We start from the raw sequence: 24,499 nt of genomic DNA, 5'->3' as shown, positions 1-24,499 counted from the left end.
TACCCATTATATTCCCATTGATTCTCCCCCATATCATCTAGGCCTTATTTAGAGATACTCACAGCTAGATTTGATGGAAAGCTAGAGAGGTGAAGATCCCTAAAGGTACAACTCTAGGCTGGACTATTCAGCTACAGTTGTCTCCCCCACTTTGGAGACTCGGAATTGCAATTTTAACCGCCTGAACAATGGTTTTGCCTCCTAACCTTATAGACTTGTCCGAAAGCTTTGCTATTATAGTTCCTACTCTATGCTCTATCATATAACCCCAACTTTTTTTTATAGACACATTGTGCCCATACCCTGAGATATTAGAATATTTATGATAGCTAACAAAATTGCTATATTGTAACCATTTCACCCACATTTACTGCCCCATCCCCAGCAGGGAAAGCCTAATTAATCTGACACTTGTTGAAGTCATTTAACCTGTGCAATCCCAAAAATACTACTACATAGTTCATTTCCCCTCTTTGACATGTCAATAATACCGCACTGTTACTTGGTTGTAACATTCTCCCCCCCCCCCCCTCTACCACATTAATACTGTTTGTATTGTCCCTTACTACAGGGACCGGAGAGATCATTCCTCTTGTTAGGCAAATCTCTTCCACTGGTAGCTAACTAAGCTGCCTATCTAATCATATAATACGTACTAACTTACTCTGATATTTCTTACCCTACTGGATAAGTTATCTTGATAGTATTTAGTACAACATCTTTAGTGTTATAATCCACAGATATTATTGTTGTTGTTTTACAAATATATAACGTACTGTTCCTTTCCTTCTCAGCTCACCCTATTTGGAGAACTTTCATATAAGCTGTTACGTATAGAACATATCCGGGCGGGATAGGTACTGTATATCCCCCTTCCATACCTCAGACCTCACACCCTCCCCCTACCCTTTCCTCACCTGAGCCCCCCCCCCATATAATCACTCCAAAAGTATACAATGGCTGAAAGCCCTGATCACATCACATTTGCTACCCTAAATGCTAAAGGCCTGAACTCGCCTACTAAACACAGCCTTCTAACTAATTCCATGAAGTCTTTAAAGGCTCAGATTGTCTTTTTACAGGAGACCCACTGGCTATATTCATGCCAAGACCCATATAGATCCTCGGATTATCTTATTGTGTATTTTTCATCCTTTACAGAAAAGACAAGAGGAGTAGCAACTATTGTTCATAAATCTATACACTTTGAGCTTCTACACAGGGAAGTGGATGACCAAGGTAGATACCTAATTCTTATCTGTAGACTCAATGGTACAATATACACTTTGATTAACATATATGTTCCCAACCAGGCCCAACCTCAATTTCTATTGACCGTCCTATCCAAAGTAGAACAGATCAAATCAGGAACTGTGATCTTGGGTGGAGACTAATATGAAATGGGACCCAAATGTTGACAAAAAGGTTCAGACAGGCAAAGAAATTGATACCTACACCACAAAGAACTCTGCCAAGTTTCGACAATTTATAACACAATACAATCTATATGATATATGGCGGGCCCTGCACCACAACGACAAGGACTACACCTACTTTTCCAAACCACATAACTCTTACTCCCGACTAGACTATCTCTTCACCGACTCCTGGACCATTAACAGAATTGTCACATCCCACATAAAGACTTGCTCCTGGTCTGACCATGACATACTACTATACACCCTGACCTCAGATATGACTAAAACGACTAGACCAAGCTGGAAATTCCCACGACATTTGTTACATAATCAAGAATTCAAAACTTCCCTCCAAGCCTCTATCTTATAATTCATTAGAATGAAACCCCCCAGATGTCACATCAAACTATTTGGGCTTCCCTTAAGGCCTACATTAGGGGTATATGTATTAGAGCTCAGGTGGCTGCACGGACCCTAAGAGGTGCCCCATTGGGACTATTGACTGATTTTCTGAGATCTAAAGAGCTGTTAAATAAAGCCTCACTTTCCCCGCAATTAGCTGATGAAATCAAAGAAATACGAACACAAATAGCTGATAGAGAGATGGAAAGAGTTCGAGAAGCCCACTCCCATTTTAAACAAATTATATACTATCAGGGAAATAAAGCTTCTACCTTACTGGCACGTAAACTGCGTGGCAGGATTGCTGCAGTCAGAATCTTGACCATGTCACGAGGTAGGACAGTAGTCACATCACCTAAAGACATAGGAGAAACATTTGCTGAATATTACTCAGAATTATATCATCTTAAGTCCTCTATGACAGAAGCCGAGTCCTCGACCCAGTCTATAACCTCTTATCTAAGCAACCTTAACCTTCCATCCCTTTCCTCATCAGCTAAAGAGGAACTTAATACCCCATTTACACTAATTTAACTCTCAACAGCTATTAAACATACACAAAGTAATAAAGCTCCGGGTCCAGATGGATTCCCGACAGCTTTCTGCAAAATTGTTCGCCCAGATATAAGCAATATTCTCTTGAGGGTCTTCGCCGAAGCCCGCACGATGGGTGCCCTGCGAAAAGAGTTCTTACAAGCAGTTATCCTACCAATACCGAAACCTAACAAAGATCCCTCTCAATGTAGTAGCTATCGGCCAATTTCGCTGATTAACACTGATGCCAAATTGTATGCCAAACTTTGGGCTAATCGTCTTAAGCTCCTACTTCCAAGTCTTATACTACCTGACCAGGTGGGCTTTATTTACGGCAGAGAGGGACATGACAATACTCGGAGGGTTCTTAATGTTTTCTCAGAGGCCTCCAGATATAGATATCCTATGCTGGCCCTGTCCCTAGACGCAGAAAAGGTGTTTGACAGGGTCAGATGGGATTACCTATGGCTAACCCTGACACAGTTTGGCTTTCCAAAGGAGATATTCAGATCAATTCAGGTGCTATATACCAACCCCTCGGCAAGGGTTAGAGGATTTGGATTCTCCTCCCCAGAGTTTCAGATTACAAATAGCACTAGACAGGGGTGCCCCCTGTCGCCTCTTATTTTTGCCCTAGCCATCGAACCCTTAGCTCTGGCTATTTGCACTTCCAAACAGATCCAAGGGGTGTCTCTTGGAAGAGAGAGGGAGACGATAGCCCTCTTTGTCGATGATGTCACCCTTTTTCTGACAAACCCACTAGGCTCTTTACCTGCACTATTTGAAATCATTAAAGACTTTGGAAGACATAGCTACTATAAAATTAATTTTCTCAAAACTGAAGCACTACCCATTCACATTCCCCCTTTTGAGCTAGAAATGTTACGATCTACGTATTCCTTTCAATGGGCACAAGACTCTATTAGGCATCTAGGATTACAACTCGGCCCTGACCTTAAACTAGTTGTTGATAAAAACTACAATACTGTTCTACACGAGGTATCAACGGTTATTAAATCCTGGAACTTTAGAGAAGTATTATGGTTGGGACGTATAGCTTCATTGAAAATGACTATTCTGCCCAAAGTATTATACTACTTTCGCTGCCTTCCTCTTAATGTCCCTCAGGCACTACTTTGTAAATTTAATTCTCTCTTCCAAACCTATGTCTGGGGCCCATCTAGACCCCGAATAGTCTAGAAAAAAATTTGGACAAGGTGGAGTAGCTATGCCTAGTATCCAAGGCTACTATGAGGCCTCCCGGTTGACATATATTTTCGCATGGGCAGACAAAGGTGAACCACAGAGGTGGAAAAATGTTGAAGCATCTTCCCTCCCTATGGGCTTGCAACTAGCAGACCTCCCCTGGATCCCAACATGCCGTTTGGAGCAATTGAAGATTAATAATACAGGTATACCTCACTTTACAGCGCTTCACTTTACAGCGATTCGCGAATACAGCGCTTTGTGGAGCTGAAGTTCATCCTCCAAGGATTTTGAAACAGTGCTGTAAATCATTGTGAGATTGCGAGAAAAGTGACTGGCACCATTTTGCTATGCTTAGTTCACTCTGTTAACTGCATTGCAGTGCAATCTGTGTCTCAGTGCTATAGTCTGGCAAATTTTACTACAGTAATTGTCACTATTTTGCAGGTACAGTTTTTATTGAATACTAATTGAATACTTGCTGTGCTAGTGTTAAACTAAACGTAGCACTATTGCACCCCTAATATATGTTAGTTCAAACATGTTTTTAAGATTTTAAAACACTAAAAAGAAAGCTAAAACTGCCTTGTTTCACTTTAAGGCGGTTTTCACTTTACAGCGGGGCTCCGGTCCCTAACCCGCTGTATGAGCGGGGTATACCTGTATGATTATTCAAGATAACCTAAAAGCTTGGCAGTCTCTTAGACATTTATCTGAAATTGCTCCACACCCTTCACCACTTCATTCTATCCCTAGCCTCCTGGTAACACTACCAGATATGCATACTACACAATGGGGAAAGAGGGACCTACATCAGGTCTCACAACTATACTCCTTAGACACACTAACCCCACCACATAAAGTGACCTCTGTGATACAGGAACCACCGCCATGGATGCTGTTTGAATACTCTAGACTTTATAACTTTCTTCTCTCCTGGGGCTTTCCAAAAACGGACCTCAGACCGGTGACCACCTGGGAAAAATTGTGGAAAATTAAGACTAAAATCCCTAAAACTCTATCTTGTCACTACTCTATGATCCAGACATCCACCAACTCCGACAGAATTTGGCAACTCAGGGCATGGGAATTTGACTTGACATTGACCATCACTGACAGAGACTTACATCGTGCCACCACGCTGACAAAAAAAACCCTCCACTGTGCAAACACTGTTGAAGCTTATATGAAGATACTACTCCTCTGGTATTATATACCTGCTAGATTGTCAAAGATGTTTCAGACACTATCTCCCCTGTGTTGGCGTAATTGTGGGGAGAGGGGATCTGATCTTCACATTTGGTGGAGTTGCTCTGCATTAAGCTCTTGTTGGAATAAGGTCTTCCATCTATGTGAGGAGCTAGGACTGACCCTTCCGCAGAGACCAGAGATAGCCTTGCTCCATATAATCCCAGCCAAATTGCCTACATTCCAATCTAAACTGGCCATCTTCATTTTTGCTGCCATGAAGCTTACTATAGCTAGAGCATGGAAACAACTATTGCCCCCTGACATCTCTGATGTCATAACCACTATACAATTTTTGCCACAATGGAACAAATTTTTACTCCAATCTAAATAAGGAGGATCTGTATTGGGCTATATGGGAACCCTGGTTTCATTATTATGAAACTTCTAGAATGTGCTCACCGACCCGCCCGCACCCTGGGTCTTCATCAGTCCGCTAACTTACTTAAGGTTCAGGACACTTAAATATACATAATCTGTACTTGTACATTCTGTCTTTTCCTTCCCCCTCATCTGCCTTGTATGGGCATTGCCCTTAAAAGGGCATTTAGCTCTTTACCTGACCAGACCCTAATCTAAAAATAAAACCCACCCAAAAAAACCTTAAAAAACCCTAACACTAACCCCCGACGATCCACTTACAGTTCTTAAAGTCTCATTTTAAGGATCAATCCAGCCGGCGAAGTCATCATCCAGGCGGCAAGAAGTCTTCATCCAGGCAGCCTCTTCTAACTTCATCCAGCCGGCGAAGTCCTCATCCAAGCAGCAAGAAGTCTTCATCCAGGCGGCCTCTGCTATCTTCATCCAGCTGGCACGGAGCGGGTTCTATCCTGAAGACATCCGGCACGGAGCATCCTCTTCATACGGTCGCCACCGTACACCGATTCTTCAATGCAAGTGACGCAATCCAAGATGGCGTCCATTGCATTCCTATTGGCAGAACGATTTCAATCAGACAATAGGAATTAGAGCTGTTAAAATCCTATTGGCTGTTCCAATCAGCCAATAGGATTGAGCTTTCATCCGATTGGCTGTTCCAATCAGCCAATAGGATTAAGCTCTCATCCTATTGGCTGTTCCAATCAGCCAATAGGATTTAGCTCTCATCCTATTGGCTGATTGGAACAGCCAATAGGATTTTAGCAGCTCTAATTCCTATTGGATGATTGAAATTTTTCAGCCAATAGGAATGTAAGGGATGCCATCTTGGATTGCGTCACTTGCATTGAAGAATCAGTGTATGACAGTGACCGTATGAAGAGGATGCTCCGCGCCGGATGTCTTCAGGATGGACCCGCTCTGCGCCGGCTGGATGAAGATAGAAGAGGCCATCTGGATTAAGACTTCTTGTCGCCTGGATGAGGACTTTGTGGGCTTGATGAAGATAGAAGAGGCCGCATGGATGAAGACTTCTTGCCGCCTGGATGAATGGATCCTTCAAGCGGGACTTCAAGAACTGTAAGTGGATCGTCGGCGATTAGTGTTAGGTTTTTCTAAGGGTTTTTTGGGTGGGTTTTATTTTTAGATTAGGGTCTGGGCAGTAAAAGAGCTAAATGCCCTTTTAAGGGCAATCCCCATACAAATGCCCTTTTCAGGGCAATGAGTAGCTTAGGTTATTTTAGATTGTTTTTTTATTTGGGGGGGGGTTGGTTGGGTGGTGGGTTTTTTTTTTTTTTTTCGCGATATGAAGCCTTTTCCTTTTAATATTAAAGTACATAATAGTTATCATGAGCTTAGGTGTGATAGAAGACTGATCTGTCCAGTTCATAGAAAAATATACAGGTGACACATCAGACAGGTAGTTAAAAATAAAGCAGTAAACAGAGGCCACAGTAGGTGCTGTATTGTTGAGACATCCTAGGACTTTGAACCTTCCATAAAACTGAATATAGTGGATGCTGATAAATATCACAGGGATAAAATCTCATTGGTTAGAGAACATTATAGGTACCTTCAACACTTATGAACTTAAATGTATAAACATGCTAACATATCCAACCATAGTAAACAACTGTATGCTTTGCTTTCATGTTAGTGACTGCTAATAAGCTAATTTCTAGCATATTGCATAATGTTTACTGACTTGGTGTAAAGTAACAAGCAAATATTCTGCCAAGGCAGAGTAGCAAGCCCATATGGAGAGTAGTTTAGAAACAAAATTATTCAGAGATCATAAATCTTCACAAGTGTGACTAAAATTACCCTTTTATTAGCTTAGAGGACGAAGAATCCCTGCAACCCCCTTATATCTGGGTCAAAGGTATGAGCTTGAGATCCAACCTATGCGTAGGCAAAATAGCGTATATGCAAAAGGGACAGAGCCAAGTGTATAATGTAGCAGGGAAAGTCTGAACAGTAATCAAATATAATAAATCATAATCAGCATTCCATGGACAACAGGGGACTTAACGTAATCAACTGCATTAAACTACGGGGTAGTTCCTCTAACTTGTTGCAAAGTTCTTTATAAAAAATCTGGAACAGACACCGTAGCCTCTTATTAATGAATTTTAACATTGAAGCTCCGCATTAACTGTCTGTTAGTTGATACTCCAGCCGATTCCAACAGTGTTAAAAGTACTGAGGCCACAGTATACCTCTGAGCTAGGACGGAGGAAAAATGCAGCATGGCGTAGCCCTCCATAAGCAATCTCGCTTGGCAAGTTACTGCACCAAAGCATAGTCAATACAGCCTCCCCAGTTCCCTCTGACCTCCTGCTCTGATTCTTCTGCTCCACTACATTCTGTAAACACAGTATCATGTCAGGGCTAGAACTCTGCTGAAAATAATCTGCTTTCCCTGCCATGAGCGGCCGTACTGGCGTGGGTTCCTGTGTCTCTTCTTTTGTCAGGGGGATCAGGGACCAGGGACTTTCCACAGTATGATGCTCCGCTAACCAACCCGCTTCACAGGTGATGATTAACTCTTGGCCACTATATTCAACTAGAGAGGCATCCTGCTGCAATAAACATACCTTGTTCCGCGCTACACACTGATTTGTCTCTTGACCAACAGGGCCCTGTTGTGGTAGCGGTTCGTGTCGGGATATAGTATCCGACTCTTGACTATTGAATATTTCCTCAGACTTCATGATAGAAGCTTCCTCAGTTATGGATAGTGTCTGGTATAGCGAGGACTTTCTACGCCCCAAATGATAAGCTTTCTTTGGATCAGTCTCTATTGCGGTAGTGATCTCCGTCTCAGAATTGTGTAATACTCTTAATATTTCCTCCTCAAAGTAAGAGAAACGAGCGCTTAATAGCTCAATAATACTGTAGCTGAACTGGATATCCATAGTGAAGTCCAGCCGGTATTCTTACTTCAGCACAACTGGCTGGATAAACTGATAAATCAGAAAAGTGGGGGGTAGAGGAAGGTTTAGGCCGCTCCACGACCTCTGCTGCGCACCTTCTCTATTTCAGGCTGCTTATATTAAATAATGCACAATAGCACATGTATCTGTTCCTGAAGTAATGCTTGTCCCAATTTTAGTGAAAAGGATAAGATCTGGGAACTTTTGGAGAGACAAACAGCAGTTTTATCAGCTCGCACAGTCAGACAAGGCTTAACAAGCAGCCATCTTGGTCGGTGGTTAGACCTGCCCCCCGGGTGGTGGGGTTTTTTTGTTTTTTTTTTAAATGTGTTTTTATTTGAGAATAAAATTATATAACATAAAGACAGTCATATGGTTACATTTCAATCAGTGACATAAATATATTCCAAAATATTATATCAGAGTGATATAGAAGGTCACCACTGTGTATCATATCTTACAGGCATAATATGACATTTTAACATGTAAAGATAAATGTTATTAGTTGGGTAACCCGTGTTTGTTCAACCAAATCTCTTTTTATTTATTTTTTATCAAAATTTTCAGGGTAATGTAGGTGTTCTCAATTTCCCTTAAACTAGGATAGAAAGATGAACTGGATAAATGGTATACCTCATGTGAAAGATAGCGATCACTCTTGGACCTTCAGAATGATTATATAATGGTTTGAGGTTAGGAAAGGGAATATATAATAAATGAAAATATATAGGGGTGGAGTTGCTATAGGATGCAGATTCCTGCACTCGATGTAAGCCCAATGGAGTATGGGGGGGGGGGGGAGCACAAGAAGTGCGGGTAAATTGTAGACGGAAATCCAGGGTCTGGATTAAGCCATTTTGAAACGTTATTCTGAACAAACGGTAAAAAACTCACTAAGTAAAAATGTACGGAGGTGCCAGAGTAATACTTAAGGCTAGCAGGACTATAATAGCACAATAATACTTGCAAAGACTAGTATAATCTTTCAAAATATTTAGAACATATGGGCATCTAGACAGCTAAGGTTTCAAGCCTAGTTATAACATATGTGCTATTGGTATGTAATATGGATGTATTACAGAGTGATGTCGGTTCCGAATATCATACCCATCAATTTTCAGAACCCCTTCCAGTTCAAGATATGTGAATGTCTAGGCAATTTTAAACAAGTCATATGAGCAGACCTTTGGAACTCATAGCTACCATTTGATGCTGACATTATCAACCTAGGACCAATCTATACATTTGTATAACCCAGCAGCTAGTCTACCATCAAATTGAAGAAGACTACGTTAAATAATTCAATATTGTTAAGGAAAATAAATTATACACTGTGGGGAGAGCAATTACAGATAACCCAAATGCATCTGACATTATCATATCTATAGCTGACACATAGTAAATAGTATCCAGAACATATAGGGAGTGATTAGGGAAAGTATAACAAGAAGAGTTCAAAAGACCTCTACTAATAAGAGGTTCTATAACCCTGTTCAACTCTAGAATCCAGGTTAGCATTTAAACTACTTATGTAACATGAAGATACTACACAGCAGGGGACTTAGCGCCTGTGGGTTATAAAGCTTAAATTTTAGGCTTTGCATGAGGTATGTATAGGTATATGTAGATGCATATGTCTCAGCATGGTCTTATTTGTCTGCCCCGGCCGCAGGCAGTCTATTGTAAAAGTCACAAGACATTATTATTATTATTATTATCAGGTATTTGTAGAGCGCCAACAGATTCCGCAGCGCTGACATTACCGTGTTCTCATGTTAAAGCCATTGTAATAGGCGCTTATACCCTGCTTGCATAACATGTTAGTGTGGTATGTTCGTTAAGTTGAACAATATAATTGGTCACTAAGATCTTGTTAAGATTAAAACCACAATCTATCTGTTAACTCTGGGTTGTATAACGTCCTAAATTATTAGCATATATATCGCTTAGTAGATAATAGTAATAACATAAATAAAAATATACTGTCAGATGCCTGTTACTATATTGTTTATTTGTATAGCAGACTTAACACTACTGGGGGGTTAGTTAAAATTTAATTTCAAGTTGGGTAGCCTGTTTATATAGAACATTGCAGCGCCAAGTAAAAGCAGATATGTATATCTAGCTGTAACAGTAAGTAGAGGAAGGCAGGTTCCTAACATCATTTACTCCTATTATCATTGCTCCTTAACAATGGGATCACATATTGAATCCAACTTGTAACGTTATCATATACAGTGCAGAACTAAAAATTACACACAACATATGGAGAGTATTTTAAGGGTGCAAAAGGAAGCAGCCCATCTTGGTGACATAACAGTACACAAGAATATATTGTCCGGTTTTACATACCATAGACGTAACCACTGTAGCATTTTTAAGCAATCGTAACAGATATACCATATCAGACCAACAAGTCATCATAGAGAATGTGAGATATATACTGTTGATGCGGAATGCTACATATATCAGCTATAAACAGACACGTCTTTTATCCAATGCCCTGCCTGTCCTGTTATACTGATTCATCACGTAGTCTTCTTCCTATCCCCAATCTATTGTCCGCTGTGTTAACATCCTTCTGGACTATGGATCTGATAGCAGTTCCCTGCGAGGGGTCTGGTCAGCGCAACAGGCCAAAATCGTAGTAAGATTGAGACCTTTCGATTATTAGAGGTTGGATGAGAACTGAGTTCCCAAATTGTGAGTCCTCATGGCTGGCATGCGAAGCTATGTGCCAGGTAGGCAAGGCTTCTCTCATTTTATGGATACCTGAAGCTTGTTTCTCCAGAGTAGCCTGTAGCTCAGAGATCCGGGCCCCAGGATCAGTACCGCCAGAGGTTGGAGGTTGCGATGCAGTTAGGTTAGGGTTAAAAGGTGAAGTTGTCAGACTTTGGGCCTGTCTGCCATTTCATATTATGATGCTTGGTATCCAGAGTCTTGGGTTGTTTTGCATTACTCACAGAAGAAGCGGAGAGGTGAGCCATAATTGTGGGAATTATAGCTCTGATATAATTCTCCAGTTGTTTAAAATGCTGCAAGGTCGCTGTCAGCATTGTACGCTCCCATTGTCCCACAGCCTCCATGCTGCTCCCCTTCAATCTCCCACACACGAGATAGTAGCTCGATCTGCAAAGAATTGCTCCAGATATCTCCAAGATCTCTATTAGGGGATAGAACTCAGAACTAGATGGTCTTGCCAATCCCAGATCACCAGAGGGAGTGTGTGGATAATACGCAAGGCCTAAGATTCGACAGCGGTCTATGTTCAAGCTTGTCTGGCATAGTAAAGTGCTTAATATTAGTGTCATTCGCTGCAGTGTGTTCTCATTATGTAGGATCTGATGTTTGCCTTTGTAGATGGCAAATGTATGCGAGATTATTCAGCAAATTATCAGGATATTATGTAGAGCCCCATATTTTGCAGCTTATCATGGCCGCGGCTGGACACGCCCCCTTGGGTGGTGGGTTTTACTGTCTTTGGGGTGTTTGTATTTTTTTGGCAGGTAAAAGAGCTGTTATCTTTGGGGCAATGGCCCACAAAAGGCCCTATTAAGGGCCATTGGTAGTTTATTGTAGGCTAGGGTTTTTTTACTGGGGGGGGGGGCTTTTTTATTTTGATAGGGCTATTAGATTAGGTGTAAAAAAAATGTATTTACTTAGTTTTTCTTTTTTGTAATTTAGGACTAATGTTTAATTGTATATTTAAATAATTTTAGTAGTGTTAGGTTTTTTTTAATATGTAATTTAGTTTATTTAATTGATAGTTTAATTTAATTGTAGTATAATAGTGAGGGTAGGTTAATTAATAGTTTAAAATTAGTTTATTTTAATTCTACAGGTAAGTTTTAATTTATTTGAAGATAGGGATGTTGTAATTTTAATTTAAAGTTAAGGGGTTGTTAGGTTTAGGGGTTAATAGCTTAATTTAGTTTTTTGGGATGTGGGGGGCTGACGGTATAGGGGTTAATAGGTTTAGTTAGGGGTGGTGATGTGGGAGGCCAGAGGTTTAGGGGTTAACAAGTTTTTTTAGTGGCGGCGGTGTCGGGGAGCGGCGGAATAGGGGTTAAACATTTTAGTATAGTGGCGGCATTTAGTGAAATGGTATAAATAAAGTTGGGAAAAAGCCGAATAGACGCAAGATCGATGACTGCTAGTTAACAACAGTCCGATGCTCATCGCCCCGTACTTGGTGCGCGTATTGAGATCCGCGCCTGCGATGTTTGGCGATGTTAGGCAAGCGTATTGATGCCGGCGAATGCAACATAGTTGACACTTTGATAAATATGCCCCAATGCATATCCTGAGATGTCAAATAGATCTTCCAAACCCTTTAGTTGATATTCTACTCACATTTCCAAAAATGCTGTCTATATGCCAACTGGAATCTCTGAGCCGTCAAGTAAACTCCCTCCAGCATTCAAACATTTTAAAACCAAAAGTTTGTTTTATTAAAAAAGTTAAATTATGAATATTGCATGAAAAATATTTTGTTTGAAATATAAAAGCTCTTTCCAACATGTTTCTTGGCCTATTGAACTGTATATGGCTGTTTCCTCAGGCAAATATGAAACAAAATTTAGTTTCATGCCTAAACAGACAGGTGCAATCAGTTTGAAAAATTAAAAAAAAAAATTAAATTTTTTTCCATGTTGGTTGCTACAATTGTATAGGCCAAGAAATGCATTGTAAAGAGCTATTATATTTGAAACAAAGTATTTTTCAAGTAATGTGCAGAATGTAACTTTTAAATAAATTGCACTTTTTGTTTTAAAACCTCCATAGGTTCCATTTGGCATACACACCATTCGTTTGGTGGTTTTGGAAATGCTAGTAGAATATCTACGGGGTGGGTGGGGGTTGGAAGGTCTATTTGACATCACATGATACCCTATGTGGTGCACCAATTTTTAGTTTTCAGAATAATTAACTATCCAGATTTGAAGCTTGTGTCCAGAATAGATTGGAAGAGTGACCAGTGTTTTGTAGTGATGGTGACCTACTCTTAGAACACTGGTTTTCAAACCTGTCCTCAGGCCTCTCTAACAGGCCACATTTTGAGGATATCTGAACTAGAGCACAGGTGAAATAATCAGATGATTAGTAAACACAGTTATTTTACCTGTTCTTTTCCAAGGTAATCCAGAGAACCTGGCTTGTTGGGGAGGCCTGCGGACAGGTTTGAAAACCAGTGCGTTAGAAGATTCAAATTTGTTATGGGACATTTCTAGACACCTCTGCATTGTTATAGATTGTCAGCTTATTGTTTCTATTGGGAGTTTTGATTGATTATTTGTGTTTTGAGCTCTAATATTAAAGTTTGTTTGGTTGAAGCTTTTCGGTATACTCTAAGCATCAAGGAAATACTTGTGTGTCCTTAAAGGGATATTAAACCCAATTTTCTTTTCTTTCATGATTCAGATAGATCATGCAATATTAAGCAACTTTACTCCTATTATCAATTTTTCTTTGTTTTCTTGGTATCTTTATTGGAAAAGCAGGAATGTAAGCTTAGGTGCCGGCCCATTTTTGGTTCAGACCTGGGTAGCGTTTGCTGATTGGTGGATAAATGTATCCACCAATCAGCAAGCGCTACCCAATGTGCTGAACCAAAAATGGCCCGGCTCCTAAGCTCCCTTTAAATAGCATGAGTAGAGTTCCAAGGGAATCCTATTCAGAATATTAGGTAATATCCAAAACAGTATGAGCACAAGTGAGACATACACATGCCTAGCTTGTGTGATCACATTGCAGCTTTGTGACCCTGTGGGATCAGTAGGTGCTGGGGAATATGGTATTTCCAAGGGCACCATGATCCTGCTACTTCTGGGCACCCCCTGTAAACAAACTATCAGTAACATAAAGCTTTTAACACTCCCCCCCCCCCCACCCCTTTGGCATGTGCCTTACAGGACTCGGAGGCCTAAGCTAAGTGAGAAAGACTTCTCGTTAGAGTTACTGATGTTCTGTTTAAGAGGTTGGAAACATGATGGACTGTGGGATAATTTGGGGCATTCCCTGGTTTCACATACCAGCAGCACTTTAGAAGATAAAATTACCTTTATTACACACCCGGTCACATACAGAGGAACATTTCAGACATCTAGGGCAAGATTACATATGCTGCATCGCCCGCAGAAGCCGGCGATGCCGGATTTTACGAGGTTTTCTTATCACATATACAGCGCCGCATGCAGCATGTATATTTTACCAGTCGGCTGCAAAATTTACTCCCATAAGCTAACATAGGACTGCATTGCAAATCGGTATCACATATTCAGCGCAAGGACTTACGCAGGGAAAATTGAGACATTTTACTCCATTTTAACCTCGCCACACATAGGCAGATGCAGCAAGCCTTGCTAGTATGTGAGCACCGTAGCTTCCTGAAAATAGTAACCAACACCTAAAGCATACGCAATATCTATCTACCTCCTGAAAATAACTAACACCTAATGCATGCGCAATATCTATCTACCTGTCAACTGCAATCCCCTACCGCAATAACTAATAAAGTATATTAACCCCGCATCGCAAAACATCTAATTAACCTATTAACCCCTAAACTGCCACCCCCCACCAACGCAATAAACTTAATTAACCTATAACCCACACAACGCAATAATCCTAATAAAACTATTAACCCCTAAACCGCCAAACCCACACAAAGCAAATAACTAATTAAATTACTAAGCACCCCTAAACTAACACCCCCTAACCTAACACCCCCTAAATTAACCCCAATTACCTAAATTAAAAAATACTAAGTTACAAACAATTAAAATAAAAATGCTAACATTATTTCAAAATAAAAAAACTAAGATTAAATTAATCTAAGATTACAAAAAATAAAAAAGTGTAACAGCACAGAATGTAATCAATCAGCCAATAGGATTTCAGTAGCTTTCATCCTATTGGCTGATTTGAATTTGAAGACTCAAATCAGCCAATAGGAATTCAAGGTACCCCATATTTAAATGCATACCTTGAATTTAATCCTCAGTGTGCAGCGGTGATCGTATGAAGAGGATCTCCGCGATCGCTGGTCTTCAGTTCCGCAGTCACCAGTCTTCAGTTCCACCCTCCGCTCCATGCCGGCTAGTTCCTGGAAGAAGATAGAAGAGGACGCCGCTTGGAAGAAGACTTCAGGGACCGTCAGTACCTATCTGAGGGTTAGATTTAGGCTTTTTTTATTTTTTTTTAAGATTAGGGTTTTAATATATGGGCACTCTTAAAAGAGCTGAATGCCCTATTTAAGGGAAATGCCCATACAAATGCCCCTTTAGGGGCAATGGGTAGTTTAGGTTTTTTTTTAGTGTTTATTAGGTTTATTAGGGGCTTTTTTATTTTCATAGGGATTAGGTTGAATTATTTTATTTTGGATAATTTTTTTATTATTTTTTGTAATGTTAGATTTTTTTATTTTTTGTAATTTTAGATTGATTTAATCTTAGTTTTTTTTTTTGTTTTGTTTTTAAGTAATGTTAGCTTTTTATTTTAATTGTAACTTTTTTTAATTTAGGTAATTGGGATTAATTTAGGGGGTGTTAGGTTAGGGGTAATTTAGGTATTTGCGTTGTGTGGGTTTGGCGATTTAGGGGTTTATAGTTTTATTAGGATTATTGCGTTGTGTGGGTTTGGCGGATTAGAGGTTAATAGTTTAAATAGGAACTTTGTGATGTGGGTTAATGGCAGATTAGGGGTTAATACATTTATTAGGTAGATTGCAATGTGGATGAATGGCAGATTAGGGGTTAATAGTTTAATTAGGCATATTGCGTTGTGGTGGGTTGTCAGTGCCGTAAGTCACTGGCGACTCCAGAAATTTGTATTTACGCACATTTCTAGACATCGCTGGTTTATCTGATTTACGGCACTTTATGAACTGCTGGCGCCGTATATGTGATACCCCGATGTGCTAGGTTAAATTACGGGCGGCGTGGGTTTCAGCAGTTGCGCTGATACTTGCGCAGCATATTTAATCTTGCCCCTAGTCCTTAAACATGCTTGACTAGCACTAGACAACCAATAGGCCTCAATAAAGAATTATATTTTTCTTAATTTCTGTGATTATGTATAATATTTTGCTGTTTTGGTGATTTGTATAGGATAGTCAATACTTCATGAATATTTTTTTTTTTTAAGCTTTTGATACAAAGGCCTAGATTTGGAGTTTGGCGGTAGATGGGCTGTTAACGCTACGCGGGCTTTTTTCTGGCCGCACCATAAAATTAACTCTGGTATCGAGAGTTCAAAAAAATGCTGCGTTAGGCTCCAAAAAAGGAGCGTAGAGCATTTTTACCGCAAATGCAACTCTCGATACCAGAGTTGCTTACGGACGCGGCCAGCCTCAAAAACGTGCTTGTGCACGATTCTCCCATAGGAAACAATGGGGCTGTTTTAGCTGAAAAAAAACCTAACACCTGCAAAAAAGCAGCGTTCAGCTCCTAACGCAGCCCCATTGTTTCCTATGGGGAAACACTTCCTACGTCTGCACATAACACCCTAACATGTACCCCGAGTCTAAACACCCCTAACCTTACACTTATTAACCCCTAATCTGCCGCCCCCGCTATCGCTGACCCCTGCATTATATTATTAACCCCTAATCTTCCGCTCCGTAAACCGCCGCTACTTACATTATCCCTATGTACCCCTAATCTGCTGCCCCTAACACCGCCGACCCCTATATTATATTTATTAACCCCTAACCTGCCCCCCACAACGTCGCCGCCAGCTACTTACAATAATTAACCCCTAATCTGCCGACCGCAAAGCGCCGCCACCTACGTTATCCTTATATACCCCTAATCTGCTGCCCCTAACACCGCCGACCCCTATATTATATTTATTAACCCCTAATCTGCCCCCCTCAACGTCGCCGACACCTGCCTACACTTATTAACCCCTAATCTGCCGAGCGGACCTGAGCACTACTATAATAAAGTTATTAACCCCTAATCCGCCTCACTAACCCTATCATAAATAGTATTAACCCCTAATCTGCCCTCCCTAACATCGCCGACACCTAACTTCAATTATTAACCCCTAATCTGCCGACCGGAGCTCACCGCTATTCTAATAAATGTATTAACCCCTAAAGCTAAGTCTAACCCTAATACTAACACCCCCCTAAATTAAATATAATTTAAATCTAACGAAATTAATTATCTCTTATTAAATAAATTATTCCTATTTAAAGCTAAATACTTACCTGTAAAATAAATCCTAATATAGCTACACTATAAATTATAATTATATTGTAGCTATTTTAGGATTAATATTTATTTTACAGGCAACTTTGTAATTATTTTAACCAGGTACAATAGCTATTAAATAGTTAAGAACTATTTAATAGTTACCTAGTTAAAATAATAACAAAATTACCTGTAAAATAAGTCCTAACCTAAGTTATAATTAAACCTAACACTACCCTATCAATAAATTAATTAAATAAAATACCTACAATTACCTACAATTAACCTAACACTACACTATCAATAAATAAATTAAAAACAATTTCTACAAATAACTACAATTACATAAACTAACTAAAGTACAAAAAATAAAAAAGAACTAAGTTACAAAAAATAAAAAAATATTTACAAACATAAGAAAAATATTACAACAATTTTAAACTAATTACACCTACTCTAAGCCCCCTAATAAAATAACAAAGACCCCAAAATAAAAAAATGCCCTACCCTATTCTAAATTAATAAATTTAAAAGCTCTTTTACCTTACCAGCCCTGAACAGGGCCCTTTGCGGGGCATGCCCCAAGAAATTCAGCTCTTTTGCCTGTAAAAAAAAACATACAATACCCCCCCCCCCCAACATTACAACCCACCAATACCCCCCCCCCCCAACATTACAACCTGATCGGAACAGCCAATAGAATGCGAGCTCAATCTAATTGGCTGATCGGATCGGATGGAATCAGCCAATCAGAATATTCCTACCTTAATTCCGATTGGCTGATAGAATCCTATCAGCCAATCGGAATTCGAGGGACGCCATCTTGGGTGACGTCATTTAAAGGAACCGTCATTCGTCGTTCAGTCGTCGGCCAGGATGGATGTTCCGCGGTGGAGGTCTTCAGGATGCTGCCGCTTCGCTCGGGATGGATGCCGCTTGGATTGAAGACTTCAATCGGATGGAAGACCTCTTCTGGCCCGCTTGGATGAAGACTTCAGCCGGATCATGGACCTCTTCAGCCCCCCGCTTGGGCTTGGATCAGGACATCGGAGGAGCTCTTCTGGACCGATCGGTGAACCTGGTATGGTGAAGACAAGGTAGGATGATCTTCAGGGGCTTAGTGTTAGGTTTATTTGGGTTTAGGTTTATTTAGGTTTGGGTTAGATTAGGGGTATGTGGGTGGTGGGTTGTAATGTTGGGGGGGGGGGTATTGTATGTTTTTTTTTACAGGCAAAAGAGCTGAATTTCTTGGGGCATGCCCCGCAAAGGGCCCTGTTCAGGGCTGGTAAGGTAAAAGAGCTTTTAAATTTATTAATTTAGAATAGGGTAGGGCATTTTTTTATTTTGGGGGTCTTTGTTATTTTATTAGGGGGCTTAGAGTAGGTGTAATTAGTTTAAAATTGTTGTAATATTTTTCTTATGTTTGTAAATATTTTTTTATTTTTTGTAACTTAGTTCTTTTTTATTTTTTGTACTTTAGTTAGTTTATGTAATTGTAGTTATTTGTAGAAATTGTATTTAATTTATTTATTGATAGTGTAGTGTTAGGTTTTATTGTAGGTAATTGTAGGGATTTTATTTAATTAATTTATTGATAGGGTAGTGTTAGGTTTAATTATAACTTAGGTTAGGACTTATTTTACAGGTAATTTTGTTATTATTTTAACTAGGTAACTATTAAATAGTTCTTAACTATTTAATAGCTATTGTACCTGGTTAAAATAATTACAAAGTTGCCTGTAAAATAAATATTAATCCTAAAATAGCTACAATATAATTATAATTTATAGTGTAGCTATATTAGGATTAATTTTACAGGTAAGTATTTAGCTTTAAATAGGAATAATTTATTTAATAAGAGTTAATTAATTTTGTTAGATTTAAATTATATTTAAGTTAGGGGGGTGTTAGTGTTAGGGTTAGACTTAGCTTTAGGGGTTAATCCATTTATTATAGTAGCGATGCGCTCCGGTCATCAGATTAGGGGTTAATAATTGAAGTTAGGTGTCGGCGATGTTAGGGAGGGCAGATTAGGGGTTAATACTATTTATTATAGGGTTAGTGAGGCGGATTAGGGGTTAATAACTTTATTATAGTAGCGCTCAGGTCCGCTCAGCAGATTAGGGGTTAATAAGTGTAGGCAGGTGTCGGCGACGTTGAGGGGGGCAGATTAGGGGTTAATAAATATAATATAGGGGTCGGCGGTGTTAGGGGCAGCAGATTAGGGGTACATAAGGATAACGTAGGTGGCGGCGCTTTGCGGTCGGCAGGTTAGGGGTTAATTATTGTAAGTAGCTTGCGGCGACGTTGTGGGGGGCAGGTTAGGGGTTAATAAATATAATACAGGGGTCGGCGGGGTTAGGGGCAGCAGATTAGGGGTACATAAGTATAACGTAGGTGGCGGTCGGCAGATTAGGGGTTAAAAAAATTTAATCGAGTGGCGGCGATGTGGGGGGACCTCAGTTTAGGGGTACATAGGTAGTTTATGGGTGTTAGTGTACTTTAGGGTACAGTAGTTAAGAGCTTTATGAACCGGCGTTAGCCCAGAAAGCTCTTAACTCCTGCTTTTTTCCTGCGGCTGGAGTTTTGTCGTTAGAGTTCTAACGCTCACTTCAGAAACGACTCTAAATACCGGAGTTAGGAAGATCCCATTGAAAAGATAGGATACGCAATTGACGTAAGGGGATCTGCGGTATGGAAAAGTCGCGGCTGAAAAGTGAGCGTTAGACCCTATTTTGAGTGACTCCAAATACCGGCGGTAGCCTAAAACCAGCGTTAGGAGCCTCTAACGCTGGTTTTCACGGCTAACGCCGAACTCTAAATCTAGGCCAATGTTTATAATATGATTATTTTTTAGTGTAATGAATTTTTAATACACTAGAGGTAGTATATATATATATATATATATATATATATATACATATATACATACATACATACATACTGACATTGATTGGTTATTATTAGCAATATTGGGCTATAAAATAAAAAGTTGTATTGTCATTGTCTAGTGCTAGTCAAGCATGATTAAGGACTAGATGTCCAAAACGTCGCTCTGTTTCTGACCCAAAGTGCTGCTGACTGTTGGTATGTTATTAAAGGCATTTTCACTGTCCTTGAACCAACATGCACTACACTGCAGGTGCTGTGCTTTATTGGTGTTCAATGCATTTCATGGTTTCCCATTTGGGCATACTGAAATACTTTTCAGAAAGGGTAAAATATTTTTTAAAAAAAATCATAAATAGTCATGTACAATGGGTTTACACATTAATAATTTTAGTTTAGACCTATAAATTTGAAGGGCCTCACATATATTTCATATATTTTACTGCATCGGATTAAAGTACTGTATTGTCTCAAAACATTGTAACCATGGCCAGGCACTGTGCTAAATTTTCAGGAAAGAATTGCCAAACGGGGGAGGAAAATGGTTGATTATGACAGTGCAAGACACCACCTGGAAGCATTGCAGAATGCTAAGAAAAAAGAAGAAGCAAAAGTTGCAAAGGTAATTCCCATTGGATAAACTCTGCTGACATTCATAAGAGTTCCCAGAGAAAAATGTATGTTCTGATAAACAAAATATATATTTATAAATTCTAACGAACAGTGCAAAGCGATAAAATAAAAAACATATATTATGTAAGAACTAACCTGATAAATTATTTTTTTTCATATTGGCAAGAGTCCATGAGCTAGTGAGGTATGGGACACACCAGAGTTGAATGTTGGGATTTAAGTAAGTGGCGACTGATCTAGTAGAATGAGCTGTAATTCTCTGAGGTGGAGACTGTCCTGTCTCCAAATAAGCCTTGTGAATCGAAAGCTTTAACCAAGATGCCAAAGAAATGGCAGAGGCTTTTTGACCTTTCCTAGGACAAGAAAAAACAACAAATAGACTAGAAGTCTTCCTGAAATCTTTAGTAGCTTCAACATAATATTTCAAAGCACTTACAACATCCAAAGAATGTAAAGATCTTTCAAAAGTATTCTTAGGATTAGGACACAAAGAAGGAACAACAATTTCTCTACTAATGTTGTTAGAATTCACAACTTTAGTTAGAAATTTAAACAAAGTCAGCAAAACCGCTTTTTCCTGATGGAAAATCAGAAAAGGAGACTCACAAGAGAGAACAGACAATTCGGAAACTCTTCTAGCTGAAGAGATAGCCAAAAGAAACAACACTTTCCAAGAAAGTAGTTTAATATCCAAAGAATGCATAGGCTCAAATGGAGGAGCCTGCAAAGCCTTCAAAACTAAATTAAGACTCCAAGGAGGATATATTGATTTAACAACAGGCTTGATACAAACCAAAGCCTGAAGAAAACAGTGAATATCAGGAGGTTTAGCAATCTGTCTATGAAATAAAACAGAAAGAAAGAAAAACTGTAAAATTCTAGGAATCCTAAAATAAGGCCAAGGGAATTTATGAGTAAAACACTGACATATAGGTTTTCCAAACCCGATAATACATTTTCCTTGAAACAGACTTACAAGCCTGTAGCATAGTATTAATCACTGAGTCAGAGAAACCTCTATGACTAAGTACTAAGCGCTCAATTTCCATACCTTCAGATTTAGCAATTTAATATCCTGATGGAAAAACGGCCCTTGAGACAGAAGGTCTGGCCTTAAAGGAAGTGGCCAAGGTTGGAATCTGGACATCCGGACAAGATCCGCATACCAAAACCTGTGAGGCCATGCTGGTGCTATCAGAAACACATGCAATTGTTCCAATATGATCTTGGAGATCACCCTTGGAAGAAGAACTTGAGGTGGAAAAATGTAAGCAGGTTGGTAAAACCAAGGAACTGCTAACACATCCACCATCTCCGCCTGAGGATCCCTGGACCTGGAAAGGTACCTGGGAAGCTTCTTGTTTAGATGGGAAGCCATCAGATCTATTTCGGGGAAACCCCACATCTGTACAATCTGACAAAATACATCTGAATGGAGAGACCACTCCCCTGTATGTAAAGACTGACGACTGAGATAATCCACTTCCCAATTGTCTACACCTGGGATATGTATCACAGAAATTATACAAGAGTTGGATTCTGCCCAAGAAAGTATTCAAGATACTTCTTTCATCGCTAAAGGACTGTGAGTCCCCCCTTGATGATTGACATATGCCACAGTTGTGATATTGTCTGTCTGAAAACGATTGAATGATTCTTTCTTTAATTAGAGGCCAAGTCTGAAGAGCCATGAAAATAGCACAGAGTTCTGAAATATTGATTGGTAACCTCGCCTCTTGAGGATTCCAAACTCTTTGTGCTGTCAGAGAACCCCAGACAGCTCCCCAACCTGTGAGACTTGCATCTGTTGAAATCACAGCCCAGGAAGGATGAACAAAAAAGGCCCCTTGAAGAATCCGATGATGGTCCAACCATCAGGACAGAGAGAGTTGAATGTTGGGATTTAAGTATATCAACTGTGATATCCAAGTATAATCCCTGCACCATTGATTTAACATGCAAAGCTGCAGAGGTCTCATATGAAAACGAGCAAAGGGGATCGCGTCCCATGCTGCAGTCATGAGACCTAAAACTTCCATGCACATAGCCACTGAAGGGAATGATCGAGACTTAAGGTTTCGACAGGCAGAAACCAATTTCATTCATCTCTTGTCTGTTAATGACAGTGTCATGGACACTGAATCTACCTGGAAAACTAAAAAGGTGACCCTTGTCTGAGGAATCAAGGAACTCTTTGGTAAATTGTTCCTCCAACAATGTTTTTGAAGAAACATCACAAGTTGATTTGAGTGAGATTCTGCTAAATGAAAAGATTGAGCCAGTACCAAGATATCGTCCAAATAAGGAAACACTGCAATACCCTGCTCTCTGATTACAGATAGAAGGGCACCGAGAACCTTTGAAAAGATTCTTGGAGCTGTTGCTAGACCAAATGGAAGAGCAACAAATTGGTAATGCTTGTCTAGAAAAGAGAATCTCAGAAACCGATAGTGGTCTGGATGAATCGGAATGTGAAGATATGCATCCTGTAAGTCTATTGAGGACATGTAATGACTTTGCTGAACAAAAGACAGAATAGTCCTTATAGTCACCATCTTGAAAGTTGGGACCCTTACAAATTGACTCAAAAACTTTAGATCCAGAACTGGTCTGAAAGAGTTTTCCTTCTTCGGGACAATAAATAGATTTCAATAAAAACCCAGACCCTGTTCCAGAAGTGGAACTGGTACAATTACCCCTGAAAGCTCTTGATCTGAAACACACTTCAGAAAGGCCTAAGCTTTCACAGGATTTGTTGGGACATGAGAAAGAAAAATTCTTCTCACAGGAGATCTTATTCTGAAACCTATTCGATACCCCTAAGAGACAATATTCTGAATCCAATGATTCTGAACGGAACCTGCCCAAACGTCTTGAAATAACTTCAATATGCCCCCCGCCAGCAGAACTGGATTGAGGGCAGCACCTTCATGCAGTCTTGGGGGCTGGCTTTGGTTTCTTATAAGGCTTGAATTTATTCCAACTTGAGGATGGCTTCCAATTGGAGCCAGAGTCCTTAGTGGAAGGAGTGGTTTTCTGTTCTCTATTCTGACGAAAGGAACGAAACCAATTAGAAGCTTTAGATTTGCCCTTAGACTTTTTATCTGGAGGCAAAAAAACTCCCTTCCCCCAGTAATACTGGGGAATAATAGAATCCAACTGGGAACCAAACAAATTATTACCCTGGAATGATAGTAACCTAGATTTAGATACCATGTCAGCATTCCATGATTTGAGCCATAAAGCTCTTCTAGCTAAAAAAGCCAAAGACATAAATTTAACATTAATCTTGATGATATCAAAAATAGCAGCACAGATAAAATGATTAGCTTGTTGAAGCAAACGAACAATGCTATGCAAATCAGAGTAATTTCCCTATTGTGCTAAGCTATCCAACCAAAAGGTTGATGCAGCCGCAACATCAGCCATAGAAATGGCAGATCTGAAAATATAGCCAGAATGCAAATAAGTTTTCCTTAGATAAGATTCAATCTTCCTATCTAAAGGATCCTTAAAAGAAGTACTATCTTCCATAGGAATAGTAGTACGTTTAGTAAGAGTAGAAATAGCACCATCAACCTTAGGGATTTTTTACCAAAACTCTAATTTAGCCACTGGCAAAGGATACAACTTTTTAAACCTTGAAGAAGGAACAAAA

At 39.7% G+C, this 24,499-nt stretch overlaps 1 protein-coding gene across 1 annotated transcript in view; it reads left to right on the top strand.

Moving 5' to 3' along the window:
• The window catches only part of BIN2 (bridging integrator 2), a 151,478-nt gene that overhangs the window by 91,457 nt on the left and 35,522 nt on the right, over positions 1–24,499 (top strand). Inside the window, exon 6 of the mRNA XM_053708227.1 lies at positions 20,723–20,830. Coding sequence (XP_053564202.1) covers positions 20,723–20,830 — 108 coding nt within the window. The remainder of the gene's footprint in view (positions 1–20,722; positions 20,831–24,499) is intronic.

Source organism: Bombina bombina, chromosome 3 (genome assembly GCF_027579735.1).
Source record: "Bombina bombina isolate aBomBom1 chromosome 3, aBomBom1.pri, whole genome shotgun sequence".
NCBI lineage: Eukaryota > Metazoa > Chordata > Amphibia > Anura > Bombinatoridae > Bombina > Bombina bombina.
The sequence above is the reverse complement of the archived record's forward strand: the minus strand, read 5'-3'. Positions and strand labels throughout refer to the sequence as shown.